Source organism: Mustela nigripes, chromosome 1 (assembly GCF_022355385.1).
Source record: "Mustela nigripes isolate SB6536 chromosome 1, MUSNIG.SB6536, whole genome shotgun sequence".
Taxonomy (NCBI): domain Eukaryota; kingdom Metazoa; phylum Chordata; class Mammalia; order Carnivora; family Mustelidae; genus Mustela; species Mustela nigripes.
Genome location: NC_081557.1, coordinates 147,549,473 through 147,571,108, shown reverse-complemented (window position 1 = coordinate 147,571,108; position 21,636 = coordinate 147,549,473). Strand labels below are relative to the sequence as shown.

General features: G+C 43.0%; 1 protein-coding gene across 3 annotated transcripts in view; it reads right to left on the bottom strand.

The window, feature by feature from the left end:
• Positions 1-84: 84 nt before the first annotated feature.
• RNF175 (ring finger protein 175) overlaps positions 85-21,636 on the bottom strand; it is a 46,317-nt gene continuing 24,765 nt past the window's right edge. For 2 of the 3 annotated variants that reach the window (XM_059375020.1, XM_059375040.1), the window contains 5 exons: positions 16,490-16,597; positions 15,034-15,154; positions 9,681-9,814; positions 6,484-6,585; positions 85-4,256 (listed from right to left, as the gene is read on the bottom strand). In XM_059375020.1, the coding sequence (XP_059231003.1) occupies positions 4,136-4,256; positions 6,484-6,585; positions 9,681-9,814; positions 15,034-15,154; positions 16,490-16,597 (586 nt within the window). In that variant the 3' untranslated portion in view covers positions 85-4,135. The remainder of the gene's footprint in view (positions 4,257-6,483; positions 6,586-9,680; positions 9,815-15,033; positions 15,155-16,489; positions 16,598-21,636) is intronic. The other variant, XM_059375030.1, reaches the window with a different exon arrangement.

Sequence of the window (21,636 nt, the reverse complement as noted above, 5' to 3'; positions counted from 1 at the left end):
CGTCTTTTTTTTTTTTTTTAAGATTTTATTTATTTATTTGAGAGAGAGAGTGTGAGAGAGAACACAAGAGGGGAGAAGGTCAGAGGGTAAAGCAGACTCCCCACAGAGCTGGGAGCCCAGTGTGGGACTCGATCCTGGGACTCCGGGACCATGACCTGAGCCGAAGGCAGTAGCTGAACCAACTGAGACACCCAAGCACCCCGTGACCTGCTCAGTTCTTAGCCAGAACTGGGTTTGTGTGGTTGATTGGCTCTGGAGTCCAAAAAACCTGGGTCCATAAATGTGTATCCTTGGGCAAGTCACTTAAGTGACCCCAAATACTGTTCTGCCCTTAGGATAGGAACACTAATATGTAGGTCTGAATATACAGTAATTTAGGTAAAACACTGAGTGTGTGGCCCTTGATGACCATTCCCTCTGGAGGGGGGAGGAGGACAAGGGGACCAAGCCTCTGAGAAAGGGAACTATTCATGCTCACCAGGGGTGACAGTGGTGCCTATGTAGATTAGCTATTATTATTTTTTCTCAGAGAAGTGATTCGTCTTCTCATAGATTATAGTTTGTAAATGTATATTTTTCTGTTACGGGTTCTCTCAGCGATCTAAGGGACCCAGTTTTTTTTGCAGAAAAATACCGCAGAGAAATAAACTCATTAAGTACAAAGCAGTTTTAGTCCTGAGGAAACTCAGATAGTGTTTCTTCTCTCTCATACCAACTCCTGGGAAAGTGTTATGGAAGAGATAGTAGCCAGCCCAAGAAATACAATGGACAAGTTCAGGAGAAGGAGAGGTGTTACAAAAACCAAAGACAATAATGGATTTTTGCTTTATTTCTCTGTGCCCTACATTTAAGCACGATTTAATTATCACGAGAACCAGACAAATTTAACATAGATTTGGTCTGTAGATTTATTTCCAGTCATTTAAACAGCAAGAGAAAGCGCTCCATAGTTAGTTGGTAGATTGAAAGTAATGTTATAAAAATAACCTTTATTTTTCTCATTGCAGATGCTAAACTGGTTCACCATAGAAATTTTGGAAAAGAGATAAGAGCGTATAAAGAAAGTAAGAATCCACTCTTATCCCTTTCCCTTGTGGTGAAAGGATACTAGTGGTTCTCCTAGTCACTGTGTAGTATATAGCTCTCCATAATTTTTTCAAAGTGTATAAACATACTGCTTCACAAAATTGGGATTAGATTTTAAATACCTAAACTATAAAGAAAATACCATCTCTCTCTTTTTTTTTGCAGGTGAAGTTGTTTAGTGATGATCCAACATTTCTGACTCTGGGGGTCATTCAGAATTCCACATAGATACATACTGGTCTACCTGCCCAGAGTTCTAAAAGATTCTAAAGTCTACACTCATGCAGCTGTCCATGAAAGATAAATGAGAGGGACACCTGGGTGACTCAGTCGGTTAATAATATAACTCTCAATTTTGGCTCAGGTCATGGTCTCAGGATCCTGAGATCGAGCTCCACATTGAGCTCCTCACTCAGTGCGAAGTCGGCTTGAGATTCTCTCTCTCCCTCTGTCCGTCTCCCCTGCTCTCTCCCTCTTAAAAAAAAGTAAACTAGAAATACATCAGAGGTCAATTTAAGGGCTCATTCAAAAACTTAGTTAATCCAACAGTGAAGACTTTCTTTTGTCAGTAGACTATAAGCTCAGGAATCCTACTTTATGTCCTTAATCCTTGAATATGCCTGGTATATAGTATGTATTAAACTACTGAAATATTTGTGGAGTAGAGAAATAAACCAGAGTTAAATCCAGTAATCTGGCCGAACCCATCATAATACTGAGACGTGGCAGTTTCAAAAAGGAAAATGACCAACAGGTAAAAATCTTAGCATGAGTTATCTCCATTATAGCTGTGATGGGACTTTGAAGAGCATTAAGTACATTTCCTATGTTTTTGACAATCGGTGTATTTCCTTTCTACTTCATAGAAATGTAATGTCTCCAGGTATGCAGAATAGATGCCTGATATTAGGTATACAGTGGTGGCCCTTTAAGAATTCACCAGCAAGGAAGGGGCACCTGGGTGGCTCAGTGGGTTAAGTCGCTGCCTTCGGCTCAGGTCATGACCTCAGGGTCCTGGATCAAGTCCCACATCGGGCTCTCTGCTCAGCAGGGAGCCTGCTTCCCTCTCTCTCTCTGCCTGCCTCTCTGTCTACTGTGATCTCTCTCTGTCAAATAAATTAAAAAAATCTAAAAAAAAAAAAAAAAAAAAGAATTCACCAGCAATTTAAAACAAATACTTTTGGGACGCCAACATATTGCTCGAGTTAATTCTTTTTGACTGTTCTTTCCTATTCCGTTAATTCTGTCCCCTCCTGCAGGATTAATTCATTCTTTAAACAAATATTTATTGAGTGCCTACTAGATGCCAGGCACTACTCCGAGTGCTGGAGATATAATAAGGAACTAGATCTATAAACTTCTCCATCTTCACAGAGAGGAAGACGCACAATAAAAAAATAAACAGATGTATCATAGTGATTTCGGGTACTGAGAAGCACTATGAAGAAAATAAAACCAGAACACAATGGAAGAGAGTGGTTTTCCTCCAGTTTAGTGCAGCCCTTGATGGGTCAGGTGCATTTGGAAGGCCCAGGAAACAGTGGACCCCTGGCCCATTGAATGGGCTGTGGTCCCTAATGCTAGACATTTCCGGAATAACACCCTCTATGCCAAAGGGTAAGAGAAGACCATATTGTTAAACTGTAGATTACGTAACAACTCTGTCTCCTTCTTTGAAGATGTTAAACTCGTCAGAAGATATTAGCTATCACTAAAGACTGTATGTAAGAAGTACATTATCAGGGGCACGAAGGTGGCTCAGTGGGTTAAGCTTCTGCCTTCGGCTCAGGTCATGATCTCAGGGTCCTGAGATCGAGCCCCCCATTGGGCTCTTGGCTCAGCAGGGAGCCTGCTTCTCCCTCTCTCTCTCTCTGCCTTCTGCTCTGCCTACTTATGATCTCTCTCTGTCAAAGAAATAAATAAAATCTTAAAAGATAATAAGCAGGGACACCTGGGTGGCTCAGTTGGTTAAGCAGCTGCCTTCGGCTCAGGTCATGATCCCAGCGTCCTGGGATCGAGTCCCACATCGGGCTCCTTGCTCAGCAGGGAGCCTGCTTCTCCCTCTGCCTCTGCCTGCCATTCTGTCTGCCTGTGCTTGCTCTCTCCCCCTCTCTCTCTCTGATAAATAAATAAAAATTTAAAAAAAAAGATAATAAGCAAATTAGAGGTTGGCTGTCCAGGGTGGGTTGTAACAAATGTGTTGCATGGATTAGAAAATGATCATGGTGGGAAAGATGCAAAGTAGGCTGTATTTGTTTTTTTGTTTTTGTTTTTTTTTTTTTTTTTTTTTGTTCTGTTTTTACAATTTTACTTACTCATGAGAGAGAGAGAGAGAGAGCACAAGCCAGTGGGGAGAAGCAGAGGGAGAAGCAGACTCCCAGAGTGAGGAGTCCAACTCGGGGCTCGATCCTAGGATCCTGAGACCATGACTCAAAGGCAGATGCTTAACTGATGGAGCAACCTAGGCACCCCAGAACCAGTTTAGTCTTACAAGCAAAGCTTGATGTAGCTTATCTTGCAAGACAAGTGAGGCTAACTGACCCGGGTATTTCTTTGCTTAGGCCTCTGAAGATAATAAGCAAAACTTAAACTGTTTTCCTAAAATTGATATGAGGTCATCACTAACCACTTCCCTTTCATTTAAGAAAATTTCAGTATTTTAACCAATCTCTGTGAAGAATACACAGTCCCCGTCTCCGCACCCTGTAAGCTGTTGTCTCACATATACCTCTGAGCTTTGTTCTGTGTTTTGGTCTGAGTGCCCTGGTTTGCAAACGATCTTTTTGCTGTGTGCACAATAAACTTTTACTGATGACTACTTTATTGATTCATTGGTTTTACTTCTGTTTTCCTCTGAACTTTTGACATTCAGCTTCCCTTTTAAATTCTTGCCACAGAGATTGCCTTTTGGAGGGCGCTTTTATTCATTTCTCTAAACTCTTGGGCTCATCTCTGAAATTGAAAAAGCAGTATCAATAATAAAGAAAGGATCAAGGATTTAAGAATATTTCAATATGTCGCAAGCTGCTTCTGGAGTAGGTGTGCTGTACTATTCCAGTCCTAGGGAGTAATTAATGCCTTGAACTATTCCAATCACCACGGGTTGCCAGGCCACCAAATAACGAAGCCAATCAAGGATTTGTCCATAGAGAAAGTGTGTGCGCTCCCAGCTAAATCTCAGTTAAGGAGGTTGCTCTCTGGGCAGCCAGGTAGCAGAAATATTCATAAATCTCATTTGCAAATATAATAAGCAATGCAGCGAGTGGGTATCTCCTTTCTTGTTAATTCTATATGCCCACTGAAAAGCCCCTTCCGTGATTTTTACAGCATTTGGTCATCATTGTTATTTACATGACACTGAATTTCCAAAAGCAAATAAAAACGGCTTACAATAAAATCCCAGACTCTGAAACAAGAACTAAAGGCAAGGGTCACTACTAAAAGAGAGCAGGAAAGGGACATGACTACCCCGGAAAACCAAGGATCATGGAAACGTTTGTAAGTGAGCCAAGACAGCCTTGGGCTTTGCTGTAATTGGCTCATCAGAGGGAAAGCATTGTGTATTCCAAAGAAAAACATCACAGATCGGATAGACTTTTCCCAGATTCCTTTGATAGATTCTGCTGAGGGGATATAACTAATACATAATATCTCTGACAGCAATGTTGTGCCCATAAAGACAAATATTCCCCAAATAACTTTTTTTTTCTTTTTTTACTGAGTCTCAGTAAAAAGAGTACATGTATTATTCAAAAGCATATGCTCTCAAGACAATATAGAGTAACCTGTTGTCATTTGTTATTTACGTGATCATTTAAGGTGACATTTAGGATGATATTATCATCAATTTTATAACAAAGACACATATAGTTTTGTTTCATAAGGGATAAACCAAAAGCGGTTCTGGACGCGGTATCCCCCTATCAGAAGGGAACTTCAGGGAGAGTGCATGAGAAGGAGGGAGAAGCATCACAGGCCGTCAGTGTGGTTGTGCTTGAATTGCACTGACTCCCTGAGAGAGCTCAGGCCTATAGATGGAGCTGGGGGCCCACGGATGTGCTCTTTGCTGCCCAGGCCCTAAGACACTCATGGTGTTGCTTCCTCTCCTGCCCTAATGGCAATTCTTTCCTTGGTCTGCCGTTCTCAGGGATGGGAGCATTGCTGCCAAGAGCCATTGTTACATCTGAATATTTAGGGCTGGTGAAGAGTAGGGGAGTGGGTAACAAGGGAAGGAACTCCTTTAGCACGGTAAAACGGGGCTGACCGGTACACAGGATGTATAGAAAGGCTGGCTGTCCCTTAGGAGAAGAGAGAGTACTTGGTAGGTTGATGCCAACCTCTCAGTGTTTTCTGCTTAAGGTTAGGATATGTTTTAATCCCATTTACCACCACCCCCGCCCCTGGAAGAGAAAGATTATGGTCTTGGGCCAGTGGGGTTGAGGACTAAGTCTTTGTAATCAGATCTGGATGGAGCCATTGAGGCTTCCAGTGGTCTCAGTTGGAGAACACTGGTATCTATAAATATCTTAATTATTGCCATAAGCTGTCTGTAGGTCCTCCTTTTCTTTCAGTATTATTATCCCTAGGGTTAAGCCCAAGACAAGATGAGACATGGCAAGGAATTTAAAGGCCAAAATACAGGGGGTAAAAAAAATTCTCTCTGGAAATAATAAAATTTAGTACAACTTAAAATTTATTTTTTATACTCTAGTTCACATCTGGGGCTTTTAAACTTTCTATTCTAGGGGCACCTGGGTGGCCCAGGTGATTATGCATCTGTCTTTGGTGCAGGTCATGACCCGGGGGTCCTGGGACTGAACCCTACCTGGTGCTCCCTGCTCAGTGGGGAGTCTGCTTCTCCCTCTCTTCCCTGCTCCTCCCCCTCAAAATCTCCCCACTCTGTGCTCTCTCTCTCTCTCTCAAATGAATAAGTAAATAAAATCTTTTTAAAAATTTCACTTCTATTCCAGTCTATATGTCTACCCACCCACTCACCCCATCTATCATCATCTATCTGCCTACCTACCCATGTGTCCGCCCATCCATCCATCCATCCATCCATCCATCCATCCAGCCATCACTGATTTATATATTTATCACCTTCCATATTTACCTAACTCTGGCAATATCCCATCACATTTCCACTAAAGCGCTTATAGTGGAATATATGGAATATGTAGAGTAGAATGTTTGTTTTTTGGCATTTAAGTTCCTAGCCAGAGTCGTAACATGGGCCCAGGGTAGGAGAGGAGACCAGGGAGTCATTTTGAAATAATTGGCTAAGGAAAACAAATTCCTCTGCTAAAACTGTGATGAAGAAAATGAAAATTCAGGTTGAAGTCTGCATTACCAGAAACATTTAAGGTAACACTTGACAACTTTTTAGAGAAAGGATACGGGTTACTGATCATCCTCTTCAAATCAACCTTCTCTTTGCAGTAAGGGCAAGTCTGCTTTTTACCAACTATACACCAGCCTCGGATGCAGAATTCGTGAAAGCTTAGGCATCTTGTTAAGGAAGTTTCTAGATATTGAAGGGCAAGGTCTGCTTCACGATGACATAATGGAAATGACCCCATCTGCGGGGAGGAAGTAGAGGGTGAGAATGGCTGTCAGTCATGACCTGACTGTGCACATCACCATCTAAGGAAGATTGTGCAGGGCAATGGAACCCCCAAAGACTGGGAGCTGGCAGTCAGAGCTGCCATAGCTCTAGGACCCTGAGGAGTTTCCACAGCTCCTTGGCTTTATTTATTCTTCTTGCTTCACTCGATCCTCCCAAGATTTAAAGTAGATAAAGAATATGAAAATTCTTTTCTGCAGTAATATTTTATGTATTTTATGTAAATACAAAAGTGCTTTTTTAAACAATAATTTTATGTAAATTTATGTGCATACTTTATGTAAACATATCATGGCATTTCTCTGCCTTGCTGATTGTGCGCTTCTCATGCATTCCCCATAGTATTTCCCTATTCCACTTTCTGTGCATTACTCATGACCTACTATGGAATCAGACTTGTCTTAGACACTTAGACAAGCTTCAGTTATTTGTAGTCATAAACCGCCAACTTATGGATATTTCTATTAGCCTCATATCTCCTATCTCAAGTTTTTTATTACTGATAAGGAGATACTTATTTTTAATAGACTATAAACCTAATAAAATTCTGAAACTCCAGGCATTGACAGATTCATTAGTACATATCTCTTTGTCTGGAGAGTTTAACCCTTTGCCCCTAAAGTTGAGAGCGCATCCGATGTTCTCCCACTGCATCAGGGGGATGCTCCTGTCAGAGTTCATATCACATTGTGTTATGACATTCTGTGTGCATGCAGGTCTCTCCTGGCCCACCTGCTAGCTGTGGGACCATGTCTCATTCTCTGTCTTCAGTACCTTAAGCAGTGCCTAAGGGCCTAATGATGAAATAAATACTTGAATGAATCACTCAAAACCAATTACTTTTGCAAATATATTCTCTTGGTTTCCACAACATTGTAGATCGGAGCAAAGTGACGAACAGTTACGAGATCCATCCTAGAGGCTTATTTCTACAGCTGTTAATCTCAATGTGGCTTTCTGGAACCAGATCCCATGATTTTCTGACTAGCCTGCTGTCACCCATGTGAACAGCAATGATGTGGAAGTCTCCTCCCTAAAAAATGGAGAGCAGTGAAGTATAGACAAATTGAGGCCATGTGTGAAACTCCTCAGTATGCAACTAAGAATTTCCACTATTTATGTTCTTGGAATTGGGTCATTTTTGCAGTAGGCTTGGATTAACATAAAGTGGTGTATTCTAAGAAAAATTTTAAACCCAAAGCCCTTACAGCCCTTTATTCAAAGCACTGGAGTACGGCCCCATCTTCTAGATAGGTACAAAGGTCAGGGGTCAGGAGACAGCTGTTGAAATGGCTACCTCCTCCTTAATATTCTTTGTCTCATCTTCAAAATCCCATTACTGAAAAGCCTCCAAGCTGGCAGAATTGCTGTAGAGCGACAGACTCCTTCCCCTGCCCCACCTTGTTCATGTGAGTCATGTTTGCCCACTTCTTGGTCAAATGACTCATGCTGAAGTGGATCATTAATAATACTCCCTGCAAAGCAAATTTAAGGGTGGCTACATTTTAGATTACATATGCACACATGCACAACAATCCCGAAGCACTTTTAAAGGTGGAGAGAGAAGATATTTCCACTTGCAAATGGGAGAAGGGGCTCTGGTCCAACATTTGAAAAATAAATCACATTCAAAACCAGGACCAGATTGGGAAAATTTCTTCCAAAGAAGGATCCCTTTTTTGGGAAAGGTATCACCCTGAAAAGCTACCATAGAATTCCATATGGGAAACCTTTGTGTCTCTTATCTTAAAATAGTAAGGCTTAAAGGTTGGAGTAAGGGGTCCTATTACATTTCAGGTGAAGTCAGTCCCTTTTTTTAACTCTCAGGATTGAATAAATGGAATCTGTCCAGATTAAATAGAACTGAATCATAGGCACTGTGCCTCTAGGATATTACTAAGTTAGGTGGGCTTCAAAGGCAAAAGACAGATGGTTTAACCACCTCATCATGCCAGAGCTTTGAACTAAATGTAGAGCAATATTATCAAGTTGATGTTGTGCTATACAATAAAGATAAATGATACCTTCTTTCCCCTTGTATTTAGAAAAGAGTTAAAATACTGATCGTCCACCAACCCAAACACAACTTTGGTCTTCAGAGTTCTATACTGGGACAGCATGGGCTGCTTTGCTTGGGGCTCTGGATCCCAGTATCTTTCCACATACTGAAGTCTTCCTCCACAGTGACTGGAATTCTCAAAGAATGCTGGTTTCCAGGCCCAGGTGTATCCTAACACCTAAAGATCCATCAGCTCTTTGGGGCAGAACTCCCAGGTAGAGGACCCCAATGGTTCAAGAACTGAGTGCTCAAGCTCTGGTCCCTCTTTCTATAATCAAAGGTGTCTTGCTACCCATGGCGTTGTCCTATTTTCAAGACCAAACCTGATACTGGGCTGCGCCCACACCGGACACAAGCAAGTTCCCGGGGATTATTCCTAGGCAGAGCCCAATGTGTTGTGCTCAGTCCCGTGAGATTCAGACCCAGGTTCCACCTGCTTTAGTCCTGAGCTCCTCCCTGCACCCGAAACTCCACTTTTTCTCACACCCAGACCCTTCTCTCCCTGGTCCTTCTTGGCTATCTTCAGCTTTTCTCACACCCAGACCCTTCTCTCCCTGGTCCTTCTTGGCTATCTACAGCTTTCCCAGCCAGCGTCTTGAGCACACACACACTGCAGCTTTTCCGTCCGTGTGGCATTGAGATTCAGTTTTAAAAAGGAAATTACGAGCAAAAGAGTAAATTATTCAGCAGGGATTATCCGAACGGAGAGAGATGGCTGAGGAGGATCAAGGCCTGGGGCTCGGGGGATGGGAGCTAGCTAAGGGAGGCAGAGGAGATGGTGAGAGGGGGAGGAGGAAAGGAGGCGACAGCGCTCCCTGACTTGCCATCTCCCATGACCCACAGAGAGTATATGAAAGTTGCCTTCCATCACTGGCTTGATGAAGCCCACGTGGTTTCGTGTGAAAAGGATACACATGATTGCAGGAGAGCTGGTAGGTGTTTTCAATGAGCCCTTCTTCATCGAGTTCCACAATGATCTTCTGGCCACAGACAGCACAGATATTGTCTGACAAGCTCCTTGTGGGCATCCCACTGACGCTGTAGAACTGTTGGGGGAGATGCACAGAGCACTGTTGGAAAGGAGGGCCAGTGCCATTCATTCCCTGAACACAGCAACCCAGAGTCCTTACTGCTTCTTCCTTGGTTTAGGAGCATTCCTCCCCACAGGAATGCTTCAGTGGGGCTGAGGTCTTTAGGCAAGAGCCCACTGAACCCCACATGGACCCAAAGCACACGACTAACTATAACCTTCAATTTAACCTCCTCAATGTGAATCCTTCAAGGGGAAAGTTCTCTTATCCAGGGCTATAGTTCATAGCTTTTTAAGGAAGCTTTTTAAGGTTACCCAGACACTGACCCTTTCTCTTATTCTGGAGATTGATTCACAGGTCTGGAGTAATCTGAGGCGTTGCTTTATTTCTTAATTCCCACGTGATGAGAAGGAGCACATGGACTAATCCCATTGGGTGCAATGTTTTTAGAATTCTAACTTAGGATTCCGGCATCTTTTAGTACCACAGATGAAGACTGATTCCAATATTGGCAGTGTTATTAGAGTCCCTAAGTGTTGGAGGCTACGGCACGGGTGGAGTCGAGGACCAAACCAGGCCCTGAATTGTGTCTCCTTCAAGGTCTGGACACCTTGACAAGGTTAAGCAGGGGAAAGTGGAGCGCACTGAGAAAGGGTGGGTGCTCTGTCTTGCGCTCGCCTACGTGACTTCCCACACACTCTCCCTGCAGTAGGTGAACAATGTGGCCCGAGTTCTTAGTTAATCCTTGTTGTTCTGTACCTCCCAAGATCCACTCCCTGTTTGATTGTCTTGCTAATGGATTTAGCCAAAATTACCTGGGCTCATGAGGTTTGCTTGTACTTAATGTAAACTTGTTATAGGAACTTGCGGTCATCTAACTAGGTACTGATGTAATGCTCCTCCTATTCTGGTTTGCCTTATAAATGCTTCTAAGACGTGGAATCAATTTGGCACTGTTGGTCATCCTCTTCAGTGTCCCACCTGGCCCCATCTCTTTGTCTCTTAACATTTTTTCATCATCCTCTTAGCCCCCACGGTTACCCTGGTCGATTCATTGCGCTGGCTGCGACACTTAAGAAGCTTGTTTTTTTAAGATTATTTATTTATTTATTTATTTATTTATTTATTTATTTAAGAGAGAGAGAGAGAGAGAGAGCACAAGCAGGGGAATAGGGAGAGGGAGAAACACTTCTCTGCTGAGCAGGGAGCCTGATGTGGGGCTCCATCCCAGGACTCCGAGATCAGGACCTGAGCTGAGGCAGATGCTTAACAACTAAGCCACCCAGGTGCCCCTGTTTTTATTTTTTCCCTTCTAATCTAATGTCCTTATTCTATTCCAGAATCTCATCCAGGATACCACTTAGGCTCCTCTTGGTTATGGTGGTTTCTCAGATTTCAAATTTTTTTTTTTTCAATGACTTTTACAGTTTGGCAAGTATTGTGTAGAATGTCCCTCAAATGGAATTTAGCTGGTGTCTTTCTCTTGAAGACACTGATGTTACGGGGTTTAGAGAGGTAGATAAGAGAGGTGACATTCTTATCACACCATAGGGCATGTACATGCTTTCAACAGGACTTACTGCTATTGCTGTTAACCTTGATCACCAGGCTTGTAACAGTGTTGTCACGGTTCTCCATTATAAAGCTATTCTTTCTTTTATTCCTTCCTATTCTGTACTCTTTGGAGGAAAATCACCCTGAGCAGCCCATTTGTAAGGAGAAGGGTGTTGTGCTCAGTCAGTGAGGCTTCTCCAGAGAAAAGGGAAAAATAGGATGTGTGTGTGTATCTAGACTAGCGTTTGGGTATTCAGCCAAACAATTGGGCACCCTAGCCCACCCAAGCTGACACAAAAAACTTGACCATAAAGCCTTCTTAAGGTTGGAGTACCTACATAAATTATGTGGAATTCTTTGGCATAAGAGATTTGTCTGTTCTCCTCCACTCATTTATTCATATCAATATGGAGTCGTGATATTTATTTTAGAATTGGGTTATAACCCAATGCTCCTGCTACTACTTCTACTGCTGCTCTTTTGTTACACAGATTATTCCAGCTTTGGCCACTGGCAGCTTTTTCAGTTGGCTTCTGTATCTCTCTCGCTAACCCTTATCATTGTGGTATTTTTTTGTTTGGTTGGTTTTTTGAGTCCTTGCTTAATTTCTGGCAGTACAATATACTCCAGGCTCATTTGTACGTTCCCTACCAAGACCTAGAATCAACCATTTCTCCAAGGAGCCCTGGTTCCTTTTGTTGTAGAATAGTATTAGAAAAGATCTGGGCTCAGAGCGCGTGGATGGCTCAGTCAGTTGAGCACTGCCTTCGGCTCAGGTCATGATCCTGGGGTCCTAGGATCGAGGCCCACATTGGGCTCTCTGCTCAGTGGGAGCCTGCTTCTCCCTCTGCCTGCTGTTCTCCCATTCATGTTCTCTTTCTTGCTTATCTCTCTTTCTCAAATAAATAAATAAAATTCTTCAAAAAAGAAAAGAAAAAAAGAAAAGATCTGGCCACGAGGTGTGCTCGTTGTACTAGGGTGTCATTGCTTCTAGGGCTTCTTAGCTAACAGAGCCAGGAAATGTATCTGTATATACTAACCCATGGTGTTCAACATAGCAATAGATAGCCCTGTATCCATCTATATATATATTTTTAAGATTTTACTTATTTATTTGACAGACAGAGATCACAAGAAGGCAGAGAGGCAGGCAGAGAGAGAGAGGAGGAAGAGCCGAGCAGAGAGCCCAATGTGCTCGATCCCAGGACCCTGGGATCATGACCTGAGCCGAAGGCAGAGGCTTTAACCCACTGAGCCACCCAGGCGCCCCTGTTTGTAACCTTCTGAGAGTGAGAGACATAGCTCCCACTATGGGTCCTCCATTTGCTTAGGTGTTCAGTTCTGAAATACATGGATAGCAGTATCAGAATTGTTAACCCATAGCCTCGAGGGAAACCACTTTATGAACTAGAGTACAGCACTTATGTTTGGTTCCTTTGCTTTTAATCTTTGATCTCTTCTCATTTCAAAGGTATTTAAGTCAGCACTTTCTTCTCCTACTCCCTGCATTGTGGTTATCTCATATATTTGTAATACAGTTAGATTCTTTTGTCACAGTCTACACTCTCTCCTGGCATTCTCTCCTATCCTAAATGATTTTCTATATTTGTATACATTGTTTCACCCTTTCGGCTACAAGGCACTATTGAGTTTTATAAATGTACAGTGTCATGTATTTACCATTACAGTCGTACAGAATTTCACTGCCCTTAAAAATTCCCTGTACTTCACCTATTCAACCCTGTTCCCCACTAAACCCCTGGCAACCACTGATCTGTTTACCATCTCCACAGTTGTGCCCTTTCCAAAATGTCATATAAATGGAATCATATAATATGTAGCCTTTTCTCATTGCCTCCTTTCACTTAGCAATATGTACTTGCAATTCATCCATGTTCTTACATGGCTTAATAGCTCATTCCTTTTCCTGAGGAGCTTTTAAAACGAAGCAGATGCATTGGCTCCGCTCCCAGAGATTCTGACTTAATTAGTCGGCTGAGGGGCTTTAGGCACTGGTGTGAGAATGGAAACTGCTCCTCCTTTCCCTCCTCCCTATCTCTGTCATAAGCATATGTACAAGCATGCATGCACGTGCACACACACCCCTCATCAGTTCAAGTCCATGTTGGCTGTGCCAAGAGATAGCTTGAAGCAGTGGATGTTATATATTTGGTAGATGGAGTTAAGATGACAGAGGAGAAGCCTCTAAAAAGCTGTTGCTTAAAAACTTGTCTTAAGAGGTTGAATCTCTTCTTCCTGGTCCACTGGAGGACAGAGAACATATAATTCTTCTCCTTGTCTCCTGTCCATAGACAAGCACAAGAGACTTTGGGAATTTTTTAGGGAATACGGCTTCTGGCCTTTGCTAGAGGAAGTAGGAGTGGAAGTGTTCCCTTCTGTGCTCACCATAAACATTAGAAAAAAGGCAGTTGTCTCATAGATGATGCTTGGTAGAGAAATTCCCAAAGGTATCTTGTTCTAGCATTATACCACATAAGTGGATTCCAGGCTACAGGAAAAGAATAAGATAGAGCCTACAGAAATGGAGAAGGGCAGATGGGATGGGGGTGAAGTCAAGGTCATGTCTACTTGGTCCTGCCCCATAAATGGAGAGAGAGAAGAATGGTCCTGAATTACACTCTTCTCTTGCCACTCGCACTAGCTTTTCCACTTCATATCTGGTGTGTACCAAGAGAACGGTAGAGGACAGAGACAGGAATTCTTGAAACCACTGCGTCATCCCTGGAGCCTCTGTAAGTTTTTAAGAGATACGCATGTGTCAGATGTGGATGAATGCTCCTAACATTTGAACTGAAATCCACCTAACCAGAAAGTATGTATATTTGGAGTTTTAAGAGAGTTTTTGAAAAAGCTATTAGGGATATATATATATTTTTAATTCTAGAGAAAAAACACGCAGTCAGGATACATTTAGCTCAGTTTTTGTATCTTCTACTTCCTCTAATGCTGTGTAATAACTGATCTTTATGAGGAGTAACCCTGAGACACTGATGGATCCCAAAGTACTTTATGTGCATCAGATATGACTTTCTGTGTTAGGCAGATGGAAAGATTTTTGTTATTATTGAAATTTTTACTAATCCTTTTCTTTTTTTTTAGAGAGATGAGGGAGGGGCAGAGGGAGATGGAGATAGAGAATCTTAAGTGGGCTCCAAGGCCAGCATAGAGTCCACTGTGGGACTCGATTTCATAACTCTGAGATCATGACCTGAGCTGAAATCAAGAGTTGAACGCTTACCCGATGGAGCCGCCCAGGCATCCCTACTAATCCTTTCAGTTGGAGTATGCTACTTATTGTTGCTTCCAAATAATTATTTTATTTAAAAAGAGGCCTTTGGGGGTGCCTGACTGGCCCAGTCTATACAGCAGGTGACTCTTGATCTCAGGGTTGTGAGTCTGAGCCCCATGTTGGGTGCAGAGATGACATAAACATAAGTAAATAAATAAAAAGATGAGATGCCTTACTTCCAACCACTTTATATAAGTAAGAAGTGTATTTTCTAATCAACTAGCAAAGATAATTTTTGATGCAAGGAGATTCAGGGAGCACTTGGCCTGGGAGAACCAAAAAAAGACCAACATGTTTCTGAAAACGGATGCAGATGTGTAAGATGAGACCATTTCTTCAAGTGGTTTCAGAGAATGAAAGCAACACTTACCCCTATTGTAGAAGCCATGTAATCTGAACAGATCTCTGCAAAGTCTCTCCCCATCACACCATAGTAGAGGCCATAGAACAAGGATACGATACCAAAATCCATTGAATCTCTGGCCTTGATTCTGTTGAAAACAACAGTGGACCGAAATAAGAACGTGGCATTCGGGGGGCTTGGGAAGGGCTCCAGCTTAGAAGACAATTCCTGCCAGAGTATCTAAGAGAAATTTGGGAGCTTTTTTTTTTTTTTTAATTGATTTTTAAAAATTCCTTCCTTCCTTCCCTCCCTCCCTTTTCTTTCTTTCTTCCTTTCTTTCAGAATTTTAAATTCTCTAAATTCCCCTCGGATTTTATTACTCAGTGGCAAGTGGACAAAGTAATTCTTGAGAAGGTACTTCTAATAAGTGGTTCCCAGGTTGGGCTGTGCAAAGAAAGGCCTGGGCGGCTTGTAAACCTGCCCCCTGCACCTGGGCCCCCCAGGCCAATGACATCTGACTCTCTGGGGCTGAGGCCTGTGCAGCAATATTTTTGGAACCTCTCCAGACCCCAGGTGATTCCAGGGGGCAGCTAACATAAAGAACCTCTTTAACTGAGCTGTGGTTCTCAGCCTGCAATATAGATTAGAATCACCTGGGGGGAGGCTTAAGACTCTGGGGATCAGGAGCTGTAATGTATGTGGCCTGGGCTGGGTCAGCCTAGCAGTGCTTTTTAGAAGTTTCTCAGGTTTGGGAATCTCTGCTTTCAAATACTTTACTTAATGGATACTCCAGATAGATAGGATTATCCCCACTTTGCATTGATCCAAAATTGGATCAAGCTCCAATTTTGAGGCCTTTTGGTACTGTGCCACTGTTGCCATGTATTAGGAAAAAAACCCAAAAAACGAAACTGTGCAAGTTGGATCACATTTCAAGTATAATAGGATTCTCTAAAATAACCCCACCCCATTTAAAAAAAAAAGATTTTGTGTATTAGAGAAAGAGAGGGCACACAAGCAGGGGAGAGGCAAAGGCAGAGGGAGAAGCAGGCTCTCTGCTGAGCAGGGAGCCAGAATTCAGGCAGTGAGCCCAGGACCCTGAGATCATGAACTGAGCTGAAGGCAGCCTTTTAACCACCAGGCACTTTACCCCCACCCCTTTATTTATTTATTTATTTATTTATTTATTTATTTATTTGACAGACAGAGACCACAAGTAGGCAGAAAGGCAGGCAGAGAGAGGAAGGGAAGCAGGCTCCCTGCCTAGGAGAGAGCCCGACGCGGGGCTCGATCCCAGGACCCGAGACCATGACCCGAGCCGAAGGCAGCGGCCCAACCCACTGAGCCACCCAGGCGCCCCCCCCACCCCATTTTTAAGGGAAATATTTCTTTAAGAAATTAACAATTGGCCCCTAATATAATTAGCTCCTAATTTAAAGAATCTTAATCATTAGGTACTAAGGTCTTAACTGGAGATACTTACTTGAAAAGTAAATTGAATCCACACATTGTAAACATGATAGCCAAATAACCCACAACACCAAATGCATAGCTGAGTTTGTAGATTAGGAGAAACCATTTGTAGACCAATCTGTGAAGGGTGAAGTGGGGATAAATACAGAACATGATATATTATAAAGTATTTTACCTTCCTCAAACATTTTTGTAAGTCAGTTTTTAATTTCTAGAATTCTATTTTTTATGTAATATATGTGAGTAGATTATATCATCTAAACTCAATAATAATCTACAGTTTTAATATATCAACAAAGCGTATAAATAGTATGCACACGCATATACAAATTCATTGTAACTTATCTACATTCTTCATGTAAGAGTGATCTTCAGGGATGGCTTCTCTGTCTGGGACGCTGCCTCCCCTTCTCTTTTTTGGCCCTACGGTTATCTTAGAGTGGCTTTGGCAGGAATAGCTTGGAAGTAAGCAGAAGAGGAACAGAGAAGTCAGGAGGAGGGAACCTCCTGTCTTGGGAGTTTCTCCCCACTCCTGTTCCTGCTACCCTTCCACCCCTCCCCCAGGCCCAGGGCAGATGTCATCAGTAGTGAGCTCAGCCTCATCCCAAGTCCTCTCTACTCACAGAACCCCTCCCCTAGCCCTGGGATGGAATCAGAAGTGAGCCTTGGGCTGGTTTTCTCTTGCCCTGTGGATAGGTCCAGGCATGTACCCTGACCACTCTTAAAGACTTTCCTTCTTCCCATGGGGTTGAAATGGAGAAGTGGGAGATGGCGATAGAGAGGAAGGGTATAGATGATCTGGCAGAGAACCCCATACCCTGTTTGTTTCCCTTATCCCTGGCAGTAAAATCCATTAGAAAAACTACAGAGGGGGCCACGTGGCTGCTTCGTGCCTGGTAGGATGTGGGAAGAGGTCAGGAGCCCAGATCCCTGGGCAAGTACCACAGAGCAAGGTTGTGAGCACTGGAACAAGAAGAGGCGGTAGAAGGAGAAGGAGCAGCTGGGTGCTGTCCTTGGGTCTCAGAGTAATGGCTGGACTGTTGCTCCCAAGTAGGAGGAACAGTGGGGGAGTGGGGGGATAGCTAACTGGGTGATCAGTATTAAGAAAGGCATGTGTTGTAATGAGCACTGTTTGCCTCTCAGCTTGTCCCTCTGGTTCTCAGAAGCCCCTGTTCCTGCCTTTAACAGTGCTCTTCACTGTTAGAATGCGTGGAGAATGAGTGGAGAATCACACTCCAGAGACTACCATGCTGTCTTACCTTCAGCCCCTGGAGCCCTGCCTCCAACTCTCTCACCTCCCCCGGCTTCCTCTCTGTTGGAGCCATTGCTCCCAGTGCTTAAGTTCTATGATATTACTGATGCAGTGTTTCGAAGTTATTTTAAAAGATGTCCTGCTTCACTGACTTCTAGTCAGACAGGACCTTGTGAAGCATGATGCTTTACATGGGGTTGGTGGGCTGGCTTGAGACACGAGTTGTCATTTACATAATTTCTTTTTTTTTTTTTAAATTATGTTAGTCACCATACAGCATATCATTAATTTTGATGTACTGTTCAAAGATTATCTGCATATAATACCCAGTGCTCATTACAACACATGCCTTTCTTAATACTGATCACCCAGTTAGCTATCCCCCCACTCCCCCACCCTCTGAAACCCTCAGTTTGTTTCCTGGAGTCCATAGTCTCTCATGGTTCATCTCCCCCACCACCGATTTTCCCCTCTTCAGTTTTCCCTTTCTTCCCCTAAGGTCCTCAGTGCTATTCCTTATGTTCCACATATAAGTGAAACCATATGATAATTGCCTTTTTCTGCTTGACCTATTTCACTCAGCATAATTGCCTTCCGTTCCATCCATGTCGATGCAAGTGGTGGATATTCATCCTTTCTGATGGCTGAGTAATATTCCATTGTATATATGGACCACATCTTTATCCATCCATCTGTTGAAGGGCATCTCGGCACCTTCCACAGTTTGGCTGTTGTGGACATTGCTGTTGTGAACATTGGGGTGCATGTGGCCCTTCTCTTCAGTACATTTGTATCTTTGGGGTAAATACCCAGTAGTGAAATTGCTGGGTTGTATCATAGCTCTATTTGAAAGAAATTGAGGAAGACAAAAAAAGATGGAAAAGCATTCCATGCTCATGGATTGGAAGAATAAACCCTGTTAAAATTTCTATCCTACCCAGAGAAATCTACACTTTGAATGCCATCCCTATTAAAATACCATTGGCATTTTTCAAGGAACTGGAACAAACAATCCTAAAATTTATATGGAACCAGAAAAGAACCCGAATTGCCAAGGGAAGGTTGAAAAAGAAAAACAAAGCTGGGGGTAGCATGTTGCCTGACTTCAAGCTATATTTCAAAACTGTGATCACCAAGACAGTATTTTTGTACAAAAACAGACACATAGATCAATGGAGCAGAATAGAGAGCCCAGAAATGGACCTTCAGCTCTATGGGCAGCTAAAATTTGACAAAGCAGGAAAGACTATCCAAAGGAAAAAAGAGAGTCTCCTCAGTAGATGGTGTGGGAAAATCTGGACAGCCATATATAGAAGAATGAAGCTCTACCATTCTCTTATACCACACACAAAGATAAACTCAAAATGATGAATGACCTCAATGTAAGACAGGAATCCATCAAAATCCTGGTGGTAACCTCTTTGACATTAGCCACAGCAAACTCTTTCAAGATACATCTCCAAAGGCAAGGGAAACAAAAGCAAAAATGACCTTTTGGGACTTCATCAAGATAAAAAGTTTCTGCACAGCAAAGGAGGCGGTCAACAAAACTGAGAGGCAACCTACAGAACGAGAAAAGATATTTGCAAATGACATTACAGATAAAGGGCTAGTACCCAAGTTCTATAAAGAACTCATCAAATTCAACAGTCAAGAAACAAATAATCAAGTAAAAAAAAATGGGCAGAAGACATGAACAGACACTTCTCCAGAGAAGACAAGCAAATGGCTAACAGACACATGAAAAAGTACTCAATCTTGCTAGCCATCAGGGAAATACAAACCAAAACCAAAATGAGATACCACCTTCCACCAGTTAGAATAGCAAAAATTAACAAAACAGGGAACAACAAATGTTGGAGAGGATAGCTGTTGGAGTAGATGAAATATTGGAGTGGAGAAAGGGGAACCCTCTTATACTATTGGTGGCACATGCCACTCTGGAAAACAGTGCAGAGTTTCCTCAAGTAGTTAAAAATAGCGCTACCATTTACATCATTTCAAAGATGAAGGGCTGGGCTATGTGGGCCACGCCTCCTCCTGCAGCTTTAATCCTGCCCATGGGGGTGGTCGCTCCGTGGGGAATTCCACAGAGCCGGAAACTGAAACAGGACTGCACAAGGTGGGTCAAGTCGCTCTGAGCCTTTGTCATCTCTAAAATGAGTCAGCGAGGGCTCTGAGGGGGGTCTTTCTGCCAAAGTGACTCCTTGGTCTTTTGTTCCTTTTGATTTGCCAGTGCCTAGCAGTTTTGATCACTGCTCAGGGCAGTCCGGTGGAGGCTAAAGTCTGGTGTTGCTAAAGTCTGGGGAGAGCAGCCAGTTCTGAGAGGCCCTGTCTGCCCTCACAGCACCTGCCAGCACCAAAGTGGGGATCCTAGAACTCCAGGTGTACTCCAACTCGATGTACTTGAGATGGGCCCCTCAAGGTTGTGCCAGCACCATAGGTGTTCCTGACTCTAAACTTTGGGGTTTCTCTGCTAAGCGATTTGTTGATGACCTAAAGGGACAGCATGCTGGTGGGAGGAGGGGTTTTGCATGCTGCTTGTCCTTGGTATGATTCTGGGCTCCCCTTCCCCATCACTGCCTGTGGGACTCTGGCCATCTTACTCTGGCATTTCTTCTTGGGAGTGCCCCATTTATAAAGTGGGGGTGACCACACTCGCTCCTGTGGTAGTCCTGAAGATTATGTGGGACAGTGTTAAGAAGCCTGGGCACATTCAATACTCAATATGTCATATATAATTATTACAGATATGTTAGATTTTTCCAAATCCCCCACCCCCAAATCTTCCTGCTTATTGGGGATACATGTTTCTAGAGTGCTAGAGTCCAGAACTCCCTTGCTACTTAGATTACAACTGGAAGGCAGAGAAACCGGATTAGGACTCGTGCAGCCTCCACAAAGACAGATATGGCCAAGCCTGGCTCTGTTGGCCCGTTTGTGGCCTGTTTTTGAGCCTTAACTCTACTGCAGTAGAGAGGAAACTCCCTTTCCTTTCTCTTACTCTGACCTACTGGTCAGGGCTTGGTATATTCTGGGGGAGGAACAGCTGGTTTTAAATGGTGTCGGGGCAGGGGACCCCTCCCCTTGGGTTTGCCTTTGCACCTTGCTGATTTGCTCTGACCAGTTTTCCCAGTCTGTAATGAAATCCTGTTTCCAAATGGAATATGGCTAAGAAGTGATTTACTTATGACATGATGATTAAACAAAGATCCATAAAGATCTTTAGGGCCTCCTACCTCTCAAAAACAGGAACTTCTCTTTCTAGGCTGCTTTTCTAGGAGTTAATGGGATCCTAATTAGCCTCTCCCATTGTCCTCTCTTCAAATGGTGGCTAGGTCTTTCCTTAAATGGTAGTGAGGCCTTGTTGGCTGTCAGGCTCTGTCTGCCAGGGCTCTGAGTGTGGAGGCAGGAGAAGCTGAAATGGGTATGCGGTGGGCACAGATCCCTGGCCATCTGAGATAAATGAGGCATGGAGTATAACGAGGTAGCATTTGCATATTCTTTGTCATGAAGTTCCTCTGCAATGAACCAGCTAACATGCACAGAAATACTGTCTAACTAGGTTGATTCATTCTATACTGGAGAAGTGAACTAGTCTCACTGAAATACAATATAGATTATATCCAGGGAATGGAAACAAGTACATTTTGGTTCATCCAAAATTTGGATCACTTTCACAAGTCTTAAATAACTGGCAATATTTTTTTAAGGAGAAATTGTGCCATATGTCCATGTGATGATGGGCAAGTCAGGCCATGCAAAGGCTCCCAGTTTGGGAGGTCTCCTAACACCACCCCAAAGCTCTTCCCAAAGTGGGATTAAGTTAAACATCAACCTGAATTTACTTATTTGAATGCCAATCTTTTAAAAAAATTATTTATTTTTTAAAGCAGTCTGTGCAT